We start from the raw sequence: 17,772 nt of genomic DNA, 5'->3' as shown, positions 1-17,772 counted from the left end.
CCACTGTCATTTTACCTCTCTAAACCAACAAACCCATTGATGTAAAAAACATAACATACAATTACATACAGTAAATAAATTTAGTAAAAAAACAACCTAACTCCCCAGACAATACAAATTTGGCACTTTCACCAGGTTTTACTAAGTACAACTTTCCACAGTACCATAAGCAACGCTAAATCCTAAGTAAAAAAAAATAACAAAACCCCAAACTTTACAGTGTTCATTTCTATCGGGGCAGAAGGGAGGGAAGGACACAACAACAAAGCACACCAATAAAAATATCTAGTCTATATCAAACGTACCTCTCCAGTAAGGAACTGAATAGAAAAAACCCTCCACTTATAATATAACACCAAGCTGTCTTCCTGGCAACCAGGATTACAGGTTTATGCTGAATACAATCTTATGTTCAAATACCGAGATGAGCAGCATTATCCCAAAACCCAAGAGAATCCCAGCATTCTGTAGCAGGAAGTATCCCCACCGGCTACATCCATGATCACTGGCATCATTGTGGAGCATTTCAGGTACCTAAAACAAACATGAAAGTGTTAAATGCCTTCAAAATAAACAGTTAGTTCAAACCCAGTTCTTTAATCATGAGGCATAAGGTAGCCCTTCCTGCCAACTGCATCAATAGTGCTCCTTCAATTAGGTGTCACTCAACATGAACAACATTGTCAGAGTCTACTTTCATATTTAGAGACAGAGAGAACCTGTAATGTTCTTATTATTGTTTTCAATTATGCTGATGTCTTAACTCAGCCACTTACTCCGGATATTATTATTTAATAACTGATTTGATCAAGCCACACCAAGAACTTCACTCTTAAGATGGCAGTTAAGCTTTCAGAAACATCCACTAGGCACTTTGTACAATCACACTTCTGGAGGTACAGTATAGGTTTTACCACAATTCTGTCTTCATCCCAAGATGAAGTAATGACTTTATGCAAAAATTGAAGCAAATTTAGTGGTGCTGATAATGTGCAAATTGCAGCCTTACCAGCTATCTGCTATACTGGCCACTGCCAGCAGCAAACTCTTTTGCTGTTAATTGCCTGTGTTTATCAGTTAAGGGGGAAACAATCTCTGAGAATTTAACTGAGCACTTAAACTGGGTACTCATCAGCACCTCAGAGCATGGAAAAAGTTAACTGAGGCAGAAAAAAATGGAAAAATTTATTTTGAGATCAAAATAATATTAGCATGAATTCTTAAACTATGCTATATAAAATTCAAGTAGGTCTACTGGCCACTTACCATATCCACAAGAGCCACATACATGAACAAGCCAGCAGTAAGTGCAAATATCCACATTGAAACATTGTCTGCATAATGACCAATAAGGATCCCAGTTGCCATTCCAAGATAGGCCAGCATAGCTGACAGAGCATTATAAAGCACAGCTTGCTTGACAGTCATACCAGCTTTTAGAAGTACAGCAAAATCACCTACAAACAGGGGAAAAGCAAAACAAAGTTTTAATTCTCAGGTAACTATTGCAGCATTCACAAGTTCTCTTACAAGATAACTAAGCTATTTTATGCTGTCATTTACCTTGTATTTTTCCTTTGTTAAAATCAGAAATCATGGCAGGACAGAAAATTAAAGGGAGCACAGGAAGAACAACACAGCAGCAAACACTCTAAGTTTATAACCTTAAAGTCTTAGGATTTTTGGAAGAAGCAGCTTTGCGCCAAATCACAGAATGTTCTGAGTTGTAAGGGACCCACTAGGATCACTGAAGTCAAGCTCCTGGCCCTGACACCATGTGTCTGAGAGCCTTGTCCAAACACTTCTTGACCTCTGTCAGGCTTGGTGCTGTGACCACTTCCCTGGGGAGCTGTTCCAGTGCACAAATACCCTCTGGGTGAAGAGCTTGTCCCTAATATCTAACTTAAACTTCCTCTGTCACAGCTCCATGCTGTTCCTTCAGGTCCTGTCACTGTTCACCAGAGAGGAGAGGTCAACGCCTGCCCCTCCACCACCTCCCCTCATGAGGAAGTTGTAGACTGCTATGAAGTCTCCTCTCAGACTCCTCTTCTCCAGGCTGAACAGACCAAGTGACCTCAGCTACTCTGTGTATTGCTTCCCTTCCAGGCTCTTTACCATCTTCGTAGCCTCCTTTGGATGCTCTCTAATTAGGATCTTAGTGTAGGCTGCATTTAAACCACCACTGTAAAATACCACAGTACCTGATATGCATGAGCATTTTGAAAAATTTCCCAAAATAAAATATTCCCACTCAATTGCATAAACCAATGATGATTATTCCATTTATTATCCTGTAACTGTTCTTTGTACTTTGAGTCTGTTTCATAAATGTAGAAATAATGCAGAATTATTAATTTCTTTAAATGATCCTTAATGTCTAATTTTTACTTGAAGGAATGACAGACTATAAGCTAGAAACAGGTTTTCTGTAATTCAGAATAGATTTTTTTCTAAACCAACGTAATATAAGCTTATTATTCGGAAATAAAATGGATTCTATATAAATTATCTCCAGTTAAACAAAAGTAATACTCAAAGCTGAGTTGAGCAATTTATTAAAACAGCTTCTCCTACAAATACTGCAATTAAGATGAACTGGTATATTATAAACATTGTTTAGTATTAACAACAATGATCCAATTTTAATCCCAGCTAATGTCAGCCAGTCCCATTTGTTCCAATATTCCTATACCACTTCATGTTCCTTGTTAAAGGAGGTATTTCTTACCAAATTTTCTATGCTGATTAAAGAAGTATGATTTAAATTTAAAAAGATTTTTCTTATTTTCCAACCCAACAGAAGCTAAAATTATCAGATTCACATTGCTCATTTATTTTGTATATCTGAACTAACACCATTTAGTGCATGTAATTAATACAAGTTCCACGATTAACATGAAGACCCAATTCCTCCCAAGTCATAAAATCAGGTACCTTTTCTCCAGAATAATGGACTCCTGTGTAACATTACTGTACAAATACATCAAACTGTTTAATATACAGTTTGTTTCATTTAATGGAGCTTGTAAACCAGTGTGTGTAAACATCAATGTTCTACTCTCTAGGGAATTAAACATTACAATAAGTGTAGGCAAACTGTTCTTTCTTCATTCTATACACCAAGTATGACAGTTGGAAAGATCAGCTTTATCTGGAGTTAGACTAAGCAGATCTGTCCTGGTCTCACAAGCTGCCCTGCTAAAGGACCAAATACTGAACCTGCACTGTAAGACACAACAATAACCTCTCATGGGACTGTGCATGAATTTAAATTACTTGAGCTTGAAAGACAAACTACTTCTCGGAAAGATTTCTAAGTAGTTTCAAGTTTAATTTAGAGCTACAGCCGTTCTTTGCGAGACTTAATGAAAAAGCAGCAAATGTTATGCAGAAAGGAGTTTGACTAATTGTGACCTTCTTTTTAGCAGCACAAGCACAGGAATAAAATTACAGAGAGAGGTGAGAAAAGCAAATTCTGTCACACATTCTCCTGCAATTCACAACTTATGTTACATACAAAAACTACAACTAAACTAGACAGAACAAGCTGAAAGTAACTGCAAGAGACAGTTTTAAAGCAGCTGAAATACTTAAGATGTTAACAGGAAGTGTAATTAAATTAAGAAATGTTTAAAACAGTCTTAAAGTTAAAAGTATTCTTAAAATAGACAACCTGATAGATGAAGTTTTCTGATCAAATTTTACAGTGCCATAGAATAAAATAATTTCTTCTCCCATGTGCACCTCTAAGTACCTGCAGCATAAGGAAGTACTGGGATCTTACCTAGCTCATGAGGTAATTCATGGCAAAATACAGCCACAGAAGTGCTTAAACCACTAGATAACCCTTCGGTAAAGGCTGCTCCTATGAAGAGACAGGGGAAAAAAGCAAACAAAACATTACTTCATATTCAGATATCAAGTGCAGAAGTCTTGTTGCATATGCTTGTATCAGATTAGGACATACTAGTTTCACTCAAATTTTTCTTATGCTTGTGGAAGCATTTAAACTTTAACTGAACAGTTGTTTATGACTCATAAGTTTCAAAATACTCCTTCAGAATCTTCCAATTAGTTAAAGCAAACCAAATCTCACTCTCATTTTTTAACAAAGCCAATACCTTTCAACAACATAAGCCTCCCCAAAAAATGCAATAAATGGAAATACTGTCAGAAAATGTTTTGGATTTTTTTACAAAGGGAAGAAGGCAGCTCAGCTGCATCTGCATCAGGCCACTTGAAAAACGAAAGTAAGAGAGGCTATGTAAGACACATGAAACCAACAGTGAAAGACTGAACACTAGGCAGCTTGGATATAAGTGAACTACCAGACTAACTGAAGAAAAGAAAAAACCAAACCCCCTTGAACTAGTCCTATAGTCCTTATCGTTCTTGTTTTCTTCACTCCTCCTGTTGCTTGCCACTAGCTCAGGAGGATGCAGCATACCACAGGGTACAGAGCTGAACCACAGCTCACCCACACAGCACAGGAAGTGCATGGAAAGCCTCTCCAGGGGTGCAGAACCACATCCTCCTTCCTCTTCAGCTGCTACCAGCAGATTGCCAGCAAACAAGGTGCTGCCTACAAGCAGAGGAGGCACGAGGCCATCTCACAGTAGCAAGGGACCCCGGAGTACTGTTCACAGAGGAAGAGCTACAAAGGCAATGACTCCACAGGAGACAATCCTCTCTTTTTGCTGGGGTTGCCATCCCCAGGACTCCAGTAGCCTCCACCCTGACCTAACTCCTGAGGGTGGACACTGCTATCCAGGTCTTCATGTACAACAGACTACTGATGCTCCTCCCCACAGTGACAACAGCAGCAGCTTTACCCTTGGGATGTGTGCTGTAGCACCCAGTGAACAGGATGCAGGAAGTAGCAAGCAGGCATCTTTGGATGATTGATAATGAAACAGGGGATTGAGAGGGACGTAGGATCAAAGCAGCACTGAAACAGAAAACATGAACTCCCAGATGGATACAATTTGAAAACAGTGAAGTCTGGCAATAGGAAGAACCCTCTGTCCTCATTTGCAGCTACTAATCTGAAGAACATGGTCATGACCCTGGCAGCAGTGAGAACATAAGAGTTCTGCCTTGCCCAGCAGAGTTCAGTACATCAGATTAAGGACAGCAGTACAAAAAGAAAAGAAAGATTTATTTATTTTTTTTTGTGACAGGAGATTCTCTCACATGCAGAACAGAGGGCAGAGGCAGACCTGCTGACCTACTGCCCAGGAAGTCCATTGATTGCCCAAAGCCTGCCTTGATGATGCCGTGGAGACACCACCAAAGCTCATCTGGGCTGTCACAGACAGATATTGACTGCCTACACAGACAGAATACAAATCATTACTTTTTTTGTCTATCTACATAAAGGAGTTCCTTGACCACAGAGAGCTCCAGTATAAAAGTACATATGAATGTGGTTCCATGTGCCTATTCAGTCTCCTGGTCAAGACCAGAGTAACACACTAGGAATATGTTTACAAACCACTTAACCAAGCAAAAGTGGTGGATAAGGCTACCTATGAACACAGGACATCACCATTCACAATAAGAGTTTTCAGCACTGGGCACACAATCCAGGATGTTCCTTAATTGTATTGGTAATGGTTTCAGCACAAATGACAGAAAAGCCAGACAGAAGTAGTGTTCTACTCAACCTGCTGCTCACAAATGAGGAAAAACTGATGGCAAATACAGCAAAAAATAACATCTTGTGAGCATGAGGTGACTAAGTTCAGGATATAGAAGGAGACTGGGAAAGGAAGAAGCAAAACTAGGACTCTAGGCTTCAACAAAGCAGACTTTGACTTATTTAAGGAATTGCAGTGTAGAATACCCTGGGAATCAGTTAAAGGGGTAAAAGCACCCAGAAGAATTGGCCAGTTTGTAAAGCACACAGAGTGCACAAAGGAACTACCCTGTTTGTGCAGGAACACTCACAGAAGACATGCCCAGCTAAGCAGTGTGTCTTAATGAATCAAGACTCAAAAAGGAAGTACATAAGAAATAGGAACAAAGACTGGCAACAAGGAAGTTAAAAGCAGTGGAACACAAAAGAGGAAGACCAAAGCCCAGCTGGAGCTAAAACTAATAAGACAACAAGGATAACAACAAACAGTTCTACAACAATACTAGCTGAGAAACAAAGTTCAGGAAAATTTGGGTCTCTTGATAGATAAGGAAAGGAAACAAGCAGTAGGCATAAAAAGAGGCAAAACATCAGCACAGCCTTTATTTCAGTCTTCATCAACAAAGCCAGATCCCAGCACTATTCCAGAAAGACACAGCAAGCCACAGAAGCAGCAGTTCAGAGAAAAGTAGAAAAAACTGGAAATGCACAGATGCATCCCAGGATGGACTAATCCAAGGGTGCTGACAGACTTGACTAGTGTAAGAGGCTGCAGTCTATCATCTGTGGGAAACCATAGCTATGGAAGGCCCCAGTGGAACTCTGGGAAAAGGATAACATTATTCCCATCTCTAAGAAAGGCAAAGAACAGGACTCAGGGAACAGTCAGCACCATCTCAGTTCCTGAAAAGATCATGTTGAATATCATCTTCAAATTCCTCTCCAAATTCTTCATCCAGCTTGAGGAGATAACTGAATATAGAGATGGCAATGGCAGTGAATGTAACAGAACTTGAACTGACTAGGATTTCTGACACTATCTCCTTGACCAGTCTCACCTGTAGAAAGAGGAAATGTGGGCTTGTACACTGTCTGGACTACTGGGCTGACAGGGCCCCATAGCTGGCTAGTAATAAGTAGAGCACACCAGGACAGAAAATGCCACCCATTTTCTTCAGTATCTTCACTAATGATCCGGATGAAACAGCACTATCAGCAGATTTGCAGATGACACTAAGTTGGGGGGTGGTGGGGAGAAAGTAAGGGCTGAGGAGACACATCAAGCACTAGAGCTTTAGACAAGACCATGGTAAACTTGAATCTTATGAAGTTCAAAGACAAAGAGTAAGAAGTAACCAAAGTACAAGCTCAAATAACATCTATTTTTATTTTACACTGCTAGAAAGAAGTCTTGAAACTCAATAAAGCAAAGACCACATTAATATATCTGGCATTATACCCTCTCAAGAAGTTGATTTAATAGCATCATTGCTATCTTAAAATATACTTTTAAGACATCATTTCTCTAAAAAAAAAAAAAGCTACAGAAGAAATATTTGCAAGACTAGTATAAAAATAGTGTTCTGCATTTTAGTTATTTAGTTGTAGTTACACAGAAAAGTTCAAATCACAGATGATCATTTTGTACAAATGAGTCAGATGCAACTGTTCAGTGCTTTAATAGAAATGTAACCACTTCTAAATCTTGTTCCTGCATAATTAGCACAAATGATTTGATGAAAAAAAGTAACTGATGAAAGTTATGAATAATAAACCACATGCACTGAATGAACTTAAAGTGAAGGGTTATGCTGGCTATCTTTACAGAAGCCTTCACATTTTCTTTTAAATACAGGTAAAATACCACACCAGCAGCACTGGCATTTTCACACCACCAAACTGATGTTTTTCCATAATACTTTTAAGCACACACGAAACTGAAGGAAACTCATATTTCCATTAGCCTGAACAAGCTACACAGCAGGACTTCTGAAAGCTATTACTCTCACTTGTTCAATAAGCCTTTATTAACCTTTCTCATACTTTTCCCTTCATAACTATAAAGTCATAGCTCCTTCCCAAATCTCCCTAATGCCAAGAAGTAATTGATTCTGTGTGTCATTTGTATGCAAATCTTCCTTCTACCACATTTTCACTACTGATCTGCTCAAAAATTTACATTTCATGCTTCAACTTTCATCAAAAATGAGATTAAATCATAAAGTCTCTTTTCACGTTATACTTTGAATTGACTGAATCTGAACAACTGCAAATACTGCTGTGAGAAAATAGTTATTGGGTTTTCTCCTCAAACAAGAATGAACTTGTTTCTACAAGAAAATTTACATGAATTTTTTCAGACCGATACTGCTGACTGCCCTCACTATGCTATACAAGCTGGAAATAAATCCAATACCTGTAAAGATTAGTCTTAAATACTGAAGTCAAGATCAGGAAAGATTAGCATAAGAACTGAAGATTACTGATTTGACTTCACCTTCTGTAACTTACTAACCTTTTAAATTCAAAATACTCGTAGTCTAGCTCTCCTTCGAGAAAAAAAGAACCAAGAACCCCCAAAACTGATGTCCCAGACAGAAGTCCACAACATAATACTCAATCTGTTATTTTTGTGATAGAGAAACATTTTCACTGAAGCTCTGTGAAAAAAGACTGAGCAACTACAACAGGTTAAGGGAAAAATAAGGGCATGAACAGAAAAGGAACAAAAATATTCATGTTCTGTTTACAGATAAAATAACTACTTCATAGAATCACAGAATTTTAGGGGTTGGAATGGACCTTACAGATCATCTAGTCTCAATGCCTCCTGCCATGGGCTGGGACACCTCCCCACCAGACCAGGATGCTCTAGGCTTTATCCAACCTGTCTTTGAACACTGCCAGGGTTGGGGCAGCCACTGCTTCCCTAGGCAACCTGTGCCAGTGTCTCACCACCCTCATGGTAAAAAACCTTTTCCTAATATCTAACCTAAACTTCCCCTCCTTCAATTTGAACCTGTTATCCCTTGTCCTATCACTGCACTTCCTAACAAAGAGTCCCTCTCCAGCTCCTCTGTAGCCCCTTCAGATATTGAAAAATTGCTATGAGGTCTCCATGCAGAAATTCCTCAGCCTGTCTACATAGCAGAGATGCTCCAGTCCTCTTATCAACTTCATGGCCCTCCTTTCATATCCTACACCTGTTTAGATGATTTTTTTTTTAAAATGAACTATTATGTTCACCTTCAGGAGAAGGTTTTGAGTAGGGTATGACTGCTGTTTAAAATTTTTTTAAAAAACCTTTTCCAAAAAGAGAGACTGTGTCTGAGTACAGCACATTGAGCATCTGAAGAAAACTACGTAGAGAATCATAGAATCATTTAGGCTGCAAAAGACCTAAGATCAAGTCCAACTGTTAATCCTTTAATTGAGACAGACATTCTTAATCCAAAAATCTGCATAAAGGCAACATACAGTGACTTCATTGTTATCTTCTTCATGAATCACATTTCTGACAGGTAATAGCTAACTACTGTTCTACTCACACACTCCTGGATACAAAAAGCAGCACAAACCTTCTCTGGAAGGCTAGTACAAGCACTAGGAAGAACTGCAAAGCTGCTCCTTAAGGGATGGTAAGATCTGAAAATCTGGATGTGACAGGACTGCTATACAAAAGTGTAAGAGCATCTTAGAGAACACAGTGGCCTTGGACCAAACTAATTTTACAGTAAAAATGAATGCATGCCTACCTACCTCCAACAGCACAAAAATTGCACATAGATATTGCCTAATCTATTTGGGTATACTTCAGGATAAACCAGATTGAAACCAGGGACCCTGCTCACTAGTGCTCTAGGAGAACTCGCACTGTAATCAGGATCCAGTATAGAACCTGACCTTGCTGCATAAGAAATGAAAATGGAAAAGAAAAACCAGCAGCCAACGATATTAGTGGCCTGACTGAAGTGGAAAAATTGTAGTTACTTCGTATGTGATGATAAAAGACAAGCTTGTCTTAAAAAACAATTAAAATTTTAAAAACTGCTGAGCACTTGCAGGCACTGAAATACAAAGTCAATCCTAAATATTGTTTTATAATTCTAGCTTTAGGTTTGAAAAACCTTAGCATTAACTTTGCTAAAAGGTGGAAATAAAGCAAAATGTATAGAATCCCTACAGAAGCACAGCTGTAAGCATTTAATTTCAGTTTCATTTACCACTGACTTCTATGTTGTTAAACTGGAAATACAAGACTGCAGCATCCAAGTTAACACTTACCAATTGCTAGTCCATCACTAAAGTTATGTAGTCCATCTCCCATAATCACCATCCATGCCAGAGTTGCTATCCCTGCATCCTTCAGTTCTTCACGTGAGTAGCGCTGACTGTGACTGTGAGGATGATGGTTCTGATGATGATGGTGATGCAGAATATGATGGTAGTCATGGTGATGATGACTAAGATGATCTGTCTGTCCTAGAGTATCATGTAGGTGAGAATGGCATTTGTTTCTACAGCCCCTGGACACATATTCATTGTCAACCTCCTCTTGATGAGAATGAGCTATCATCACTTCTTCTTCCTCTTGTACAGTTGGCTGCTGAGAAATGAAGGTTGATGGATCTTGAGAGTCTGTCCCTAGATAGCCCTCAGGCCCTGTTACAAAAACCCATAGTATCAATGTTATACATTTTTAAAATCACCTAGGAAGCAAAGATATAAGGAACAAGTTGAGTATGTGATGCAGTAAAGAATAAACCAGTAAGTCTAGAAGCTGACACTGATAACCCAGCATCTTGCGTCAGAAGGTATTTTTAAGGGTTTCCACAACTTATTTTTCTTTAATTAGATTTCAGAGATAATTCCAATAGTTGAAAATACATAGAACTTCTAGTTTCTGTCCCCTATTGCTGAAGTAGCCCTTACACTATGGCCACAAATGACCCTGAAAAGTTAAAAAGGTTTCAACCCAAGACCCAGTGGAATTTAAACACAACAGCATAAGGCTCTAGGTCCCAGTTTCACAGCATGAAGGCTGTTAGTTCAATTGCTTCAGAAAGACCAAGTGTTTGAAAAACATATGCCATTTATTCATCTTAGGGCTAGAGAATCAAGACACAGAAGACGGTCACATTAAAAATAATTTTTGACTCTCCTGTATTTCATATAAATACAGGCACTTAAGTTTAACACCTGGGAAATAAACACTCAAGAAGTCAGTCATCAACACAGACAGTGAAATATCCTCACCTAAACATTAGCAGCCCACTGAAGTTAGTTATTTCAACTAACTCCTAAAACTTGCTAAATTCTTCCCCGGCAATTAAATGAACAAATACACTTTTTCTTTCCATACTACCGACAACTCTTTCATTAGTTATAAAATAACTCTAATAAATGCAACATCTCCTTCTATTACAAGAGCTAACAAGTATGTAGTTTGGCTTACAGCATGAATATTTGCACTCCAAACACTTCAAGTAACGTCTAGAATCTTAGATTATCACCCTTATAAATAAATGAAACACTCAAACTAACAAAATCCAGACTTCAGATATACAGAAATATAAATAATGAATCACACATATAACATCCAACACTCTAAAGAGAAGTGTAGAAACAAGTAGGTAAAGCTGTATTTGCACAGCCACAGCCAGAAGAGCTTCACAGAATGACTTCAATTTCTGCTGCTAAATCCAGAATTAAAAGGCTTAGGGTTTCAAAACCGAATTCGCTACTTCCAACCTATTGATCCCTTTTTAAAGGAAAGAAGCAAAGAGAGGTAGTTCTCTATATATCAATGCACAGACAGGTTTTGTTTTGAAAAGAATTGAAGTAGGCAGTGATCCAACCTACAGCAAGAAGCAGATCTATGAGCTACCATCACTCAGTGTTTCTTAAACAGTGCTGCCACAAAATAATAACTGTGCAATATTAATGAGACTTACGGTCATCTGCATCTAACTTTTCTTCATTCACTGAAAACTTCTTACTTTCTCCATCATCTTCATTTTTTTTCTTATTCCAAAAGAAAACACTTCAGTTATGAATATTTAACTTATTTTTCAGGATATACATGAGCAACATTATATTCACAACATTTATGCAGCCTGCATAGAAAGAGGACAACATGGAAGCCATATAAAGAGTAGAGAAGAAGAATGTAAGAAACTCAGCTAAGTAAGATATCAAAGGTTCCTCAGGCTCCATAGAAGGGAAAAAGAAAAAAAAAGAACACAAGCAAACAACAAACCTATACACAAATACCCCACATATTTCCATGAGGAATAAGCAGAGGGGTTTCATCTGAGAAGCAAAATACATCAAATACTGAGTAAAAGTTATTCTGCTAATTCTTTTCTATTGTAATGGCAGTATAATGGGGTTTTGATCATGTACGGAAGGAAAATCAAGTAAAATCTCTACTCCTTGCTCACTAATGTCTGTATCACAACAATTTATGATCAGTGACTCAGTATCTAAAGGGGCGTAATTAGCCTAACAGGAAATCCATTCTCTGTGGCTGACAGGAGGACACAAAATACTTGCTTTGCTTGGAGCTCTTCATGTTCTTTCTTGTCAAATAAATTTAACCAGAGATAGGGAAAGCTCACAGTTTAGCTTCAGTATAAACCACAGTAACACGACCTCTCATGATTAAAGTCAAAGAGCTTACTTACATGGCATCTGCTTCAAGACTACTGCCTTAATGACCAGTTTAACAGTAAAACTAAGCAGGGAAGATCAGTCACTGCGGTAGCCTAGCAATTCATTATTTTTAAGTTTAGTAATGTGTAGTTTACTACTTTTTTTCATGCAAAGCTTAAGATTGGTTGGAACCAGATGACCTTTAAGGTCCCTTCCAACCCAAACCATTCTATGATTCTATTATATCACCAGCTTTTGCTTTTTTTACTGAGCCAACTTTTACATCATTCTTTATTCCTGGCTACACTAGTCTTTAAAGAACTGTTACCAGTAATTGGCAAGTTACCAACATTTATGACTTGCCAAAATTCAGTTATTTACCTACCACATGAAGACCAGCATAGAAATCTGAGAACTGTATTCCTGTTTTGGGGGGAGAAGACAAAACAGCGAGGGGCTCAGTATTTCCAAATGGAATGCTATTCAGTGAAGCCACTTTCTACAGTGTAGTTGGATGCTTACTCATGTAAGCACTTACTGCCAACCCTTGCCAGTTCATGCAAATGTCTCCCTCAACAGCAGTACAATGACTGTATGAGGACATCTTACAGCAGCCAGTATGGGAATTGAAATAATAAAACCAGTTCAGATAGTTATAATCGCCTTAAGACGTTGGAAGGAAGTCAATAATGAACTTATTAAGCCACTCTGTTAAAACAAAGGGTGCAAGTGGGCATTTGCTAATTAAACAATTCACTGTGCTGTCAAGCCTCTACTATATTGTTTGGTTATAGAAACAGCTCAGAGCCCTTAATAATGGGTCCACACAAAAAGGTTATCACATAGTTTAAAAGTGTCACCAATACAAGTTAAATTCTAACACTAATGAAGTCAACTATCACTACTAAATAAACAGATATATGATATTCACAAAAGGTTTTTTAGTAACTGTTTTCAGAAATAAGCATGGAATACAATATAGCTTCAAAATAATAGCTTCCCTACCTTTTTCTTCTTGTCTTTAAACTGCTTTATTAAAGTGATCAAATGCTCCACTAGAAACATGAAGTACAAGCCTCCAAGTGCTGTAAGTCCTTTCCATGTTGAATCCAGGTAAGCACTCTCCTCTGTACTTTGAAAAACAAGATGTTTGTACATAGAGCCTTTGTTTTGTTCAAGCAGAGGCTTTTCATGGTGATGGTGATGGTTTCCATGAGACTAGGGGGAGAACCAAATGTGGAAAGTCATTATATTCAAAAGAACTGTATCATAAAAAAAACATGGAAAGTATTCTTTGCATTATTTTGCTCACATCTGGAGTCCAGACCTGATGATTTTCACAGAGTAAATGCTTTGTGTAAGGACTCAAACAATTAGAAAGAAATCTATTGATTAGAAATTTGTTGATAGGAAAAACATTGCAAGGACTGAGAGCAGGCCTGGTACTCACCCACTTACTGAAACTACATGCAACTGACCCCACACAAACTCTAGACACCACCAAGGAAACCACATTTTAAGTAGTGGTCACAGCGAGCACACCAACTAGTTTCCTATCTAAGAAAACTCATGGATGTCAAAGACCTTCTTCTACAAGGAGGTTAGCTGTAACGTCCTTCTTTAAGGGAAGTCTGATGTTCTTCCCCTCCTCACTGGTTAATGATAGGTTCAGGAACAAAAAACTTCTTGGACAACCCACTCTCACGTTTCCATTTACATAACCTCACATAGCAAATGCAAAATTAACTGAAAGGAAAAAGAACCACCCAATGAATTACAGGCAGTACACCAAAACCACCACAGGATTTGCAGTCCCTTTTATCCATCTTAGCTGAAAGAAGTTACTTTTGATAGGTGGGGAATGTCCACTTAAGAGCTTCAAGAAAGGTAGAGATGTAGCAATATCCCCACTTCATTGTCCATATTACATAACAACAACTCCAAAGACTATCAAAGAATGTTTTCCCAGGACTCCAGAAACACCTGATTCTTATTAAAAGAATTACAATGGATAAGACATCAACATAAGTGTGTTATAAGAGAAAACAGCTGACTATCAATTCCATGTTAAAGCATTCAGTGAATGCTTTCCACTATCCGTAAAGTCCATTAAACTTGAAAAAGAAGAGGCAGCACTGCACTAAGAGCATTTATGCAAAACTATTCCATGCAAGTAAGTGCCTTGGCAACATGTATGACTAATAACAGGAAACAGAGAGAGGGATGATGCGGTGAAGTTCTTGCACTGTAAGGACTGTAAAATGAGTAATACAAACAGTTCCAAATGGAAAACCTTTCCATCAAATTTCCATTATTTCCTCCATCAAATAATCTGCCTTATAAAGCTGAGAAATGACTCACCAAATGGGTATTAACTAATAGGGATTAAATTTATCACTAAGTAGTACATACAGTTGTCAAGTTCTCTGCTTTGAGATGATGAATGAAGCAGTAATTAATACTTACATGTGGAAGAAGGTGTAAGAAGGCATCTCCACTCAAGGTGCCCACAGCCAATGCCACAAGAAAACTTAGAAGAAATTTGAAAAATACACGATTCATCAGCGGTACCAATATAACACCCAATAAGGAAAGAAAACTGATGACAGAGATCGATATAAAGCCACCAATCCAAGCTGGAAAAAAAAACAAAATAGTAACAACAATAAGTAACAGCTGTACATGATTTTGTTTGCTTAACATTTCTGTTATCAAACACTTCTGATCATTCAATTATTCGGGTGTTAACAAAAGGTATGCCACAAGGATTTCTCTTTAGTCTTGGTCAAGTGCCAAAAGAAAATTACAAACTTCTTTCAACATTGAAATACCTTTTCCACATTTATAACCAACATAAATGTGTCTACATTAAGCTTCAATGTTAAAAAAACAACTTACCTATTTGCAGAGAGTAACTTTTTGGAGGAGTTTCAACTTTTTCACTTGTTGCATGGACTATGCAGTATTTGCCATCGATCTGATTAATAAGAGCTGGACAGAGGTAACTAAATTCTGTAGGAGTCAACAATACTTGAGTGCCTATTCCATGTGACTGCATCAGTTTTGACGCATTGGAGCACTGTGGCAAGAGACGTGTTAAAGATTAACCACAACCAAAATACCATGATGTATCTGAAAAGGACTGCACACCCCATCTCAATTCAAATGCAGTGGCACCACATGCAAACACTGTATCAACAGAACTCAAAAACTGGTAGCAAATCAATTAAGCAAAAAATGTACCTCCACCCTGTCCCAGAAAGCTACTTTGGGAGTCCTGGTAGATGACATGTAATTATCACTTATTGTCAGCACAAGTGGGTCAGAGGCTTTGATGTATAAATAGAAAAAGCCTAAGACTTTTCAGTCAGTTTTAAAGGCCACACAAGGAAGCAGTAACAAGGTCAAACACCTTTTTATAGAAGTGACTACTATGGAAAGTCTTGTGCAGAGCATGTTCTGCATACACTTCCTCTAGTAAAGAGTTCCTCACTGTATGGCCTACTTGTACGTTTAACAAACAGTAGTACTTCTGCTATGACTGTGCAGAACATAGCAACAATCTGCAAATTCAGCACCTACAATCACATGCTACACAACACCCACGCTGAATTACCTGGCATGGCTGCCTACATTAAGACCCTGCTTGCTTTTTAAAGCCCTCAATGGAAAAGGCTTATATAAAAAAACTGTCTACAACAGAACTTACGACTTTATCAGTACTAATTCTTACTATTTTAAAGTAACAGATAATGCCTTGCAGCAAACTTTTTACAATTGGTTTCTACATAGAATCTTGAAGATGGGGAGGGAATGGGTTGAAGTATGACAGTTGTATGCTATCACATCTCCCTCAGAAGACAACAAAGTGGGTCTCACCTCTTGAGTATGTAGTTTCTTCAGTTTAGAATATAGGTAACTTCCTCTCTCTGGTTCCTTTGGAGAAGTACGAGCTGACTCATTTGCTTTGCTGTTAGCAAACCAGCTCACATTGCGCCCACCTGTGACGTTAACAGCACTAGGGCCAGTCAGACCTGAACGAGAAACCATCTTGACTTCTCCAGGTTGCACATTCTGCAACTCAGAGTGGGCACCTGCAGAAGCAGTGATGACAGAGGCTGTTATTTCATTAACAGTGTTCTTTCTGCGTACAAAGTTCTGCTGGTGTTCCACACTCTCTGCTTTATGAGGTTCCTTTGCATGACTGTTCCTATGGTCTTTGTTAGCATCAGATTCATGGTTTGGGCAAACAGTCTTCTCCGAGCTTTTACTCAACGAAATGCGATTATGATGAAAGCGATGATCGTGGTCATGGTCATGATGGTCATGGTCATGATGATCATGATCGTGGTCATGGTGATCATGGTCATGATGATCATGGTCATGGCTTATTTTAATCCTTTTCATTTTATCTATACCAATGTTCTGGAGCAGTTTTCTAAACCCTTCAATTGACAGAGAGTTGTTTTCTCCATAACGATGAAAAAGTTCTTGAAGGTGAAACTTCTGTACTAGTCCTGCCAAGTCAGTATTAATACCAGCTGTCTTTTCTGGAAAAGCTCTCTCTGATGTATGCACAACAGTAGCTGTCTCCACTCCATGATGATAACTTTCACACAGCAGCATGGAAAACGACACAAGGAACATAACCGTTACTGTACTCTCCATTGCGGTTCCTTTTCAGCAGTGAAAATAATCGAGAAAGAGAGGAAAATTATGAATTTGCATAAAACAGATCACATCTTCTTCTGTAATACATGCTCATAATTTGCTTAAACAAACAAAAAAATCAAAACAAAAACCCAACAAACAAAACCAAATGCTGCTGAAAGTATCAATACAGCAAGAGCCGTTTAAATTTCTTACACATTCAGCCCTTTTCCCAGATGCATGGCCTCGGGACAAGAGGAGATGAAGATGTATCCCACGATGAGGTCACTGGCCCTAAACACCTCCCCAGGTGCAAGCTTACCTTTGTTTGGCTTGGCCTGAGTCACTGCTAATAGGGATTGAACAATGAGAGCCCTCTAGGGCACACCGACTCAGTGCTAGGTTGGGGTTTTCTCCTGTTTAAAAGAAGCCCTGTAATTTCTCCCTTAGCAATGCATAAGCAGTATAAATTATACGTCCCTGCTTAAAAATCGCCATCCCCAACCTCTCATCACTGGCTTTCCAAGAGGTCTTGGCAAACCAGCAGGGTGAGTGTTTCCAGCACTCCACAAAAAGAAAGAAAAACAAAAAACCAAAAGCTTTCACGCTGTGAGGTTGAATCAGTGTTTCAGCATTACTGTCGCTCGCCCCTCTCACCAGGCAGGCAGACAGGCCGTGGCGGCGGAGCAGATGCTCCCAGGCGTGAGCGTCTCACCCCACCAACTGCTCTGGCGCTGCGTGCAGGACCCTGCAGCCCCAGCCCCGTCCCGGGCAGGCACAGACCAGACCCTAACGCAGAGAGCGCCGCACCTCCCAGAAAGAAGATGCTA

At 38.8% G+C, this 17,772-nt stretch overlaps 1 protein-coding gene across 1 annotated transcript; it reads right to left on the bottom strand.

Moving 5' to 3' along the window:
- Positions 1 to 381: 381 nt before the first annotated feature.
- On the bottom strand, positions 382 to 16,960 carry SLC39A6 (solute carrier family 39 (zinc transporter), member 6). The gene is made up of 9 exons (XM_009081242.1): positions 16,172 to 16,960; positions 15,191 to 15,371; positions 14,759 to 14,928; positions 13,298 to 13,510; positions 11,593 to 11,662; positions 9,923 to 10,300; positions 3,785 to 3,865; positions 1,267 to 1,457; positions 382 to 534 (listed from the first exon to the last, which is right to left on the bottom strand). The coding sequence occupies exons 1-9, from the start codon at positions 16,958 to 16,960 to the stop codon at positions 382 to 384; spliced, it is 2,226 nt and encodes a 741-aa protein (XP_009079490.1).
- Positions 16,961 to 17,772: the final 812 nt, after the last annotated feature.

Source organism: Acanthisitta chloris, unplaced genomic scaffold (genome assembly GCF_000695815.1).
Source record: "Acanthisitta chloris isolate BGI_N310 unplaced genomic scaffold, ASM69581v1 scaffold22528, whole genome shotgun sequence".
In the NCBI taxonomy this organism is placed as follows: Eukaryota; Metazoa; Chordata; class Aves; order Passeriformes; family Acanthisittidae; genus Acanthisitta; species Acanthisitta chloris.
Note: the sequence above shows the minus strand (reverse complement) of the source record. Positions and strands in the feature narration are given on the sequence as shown.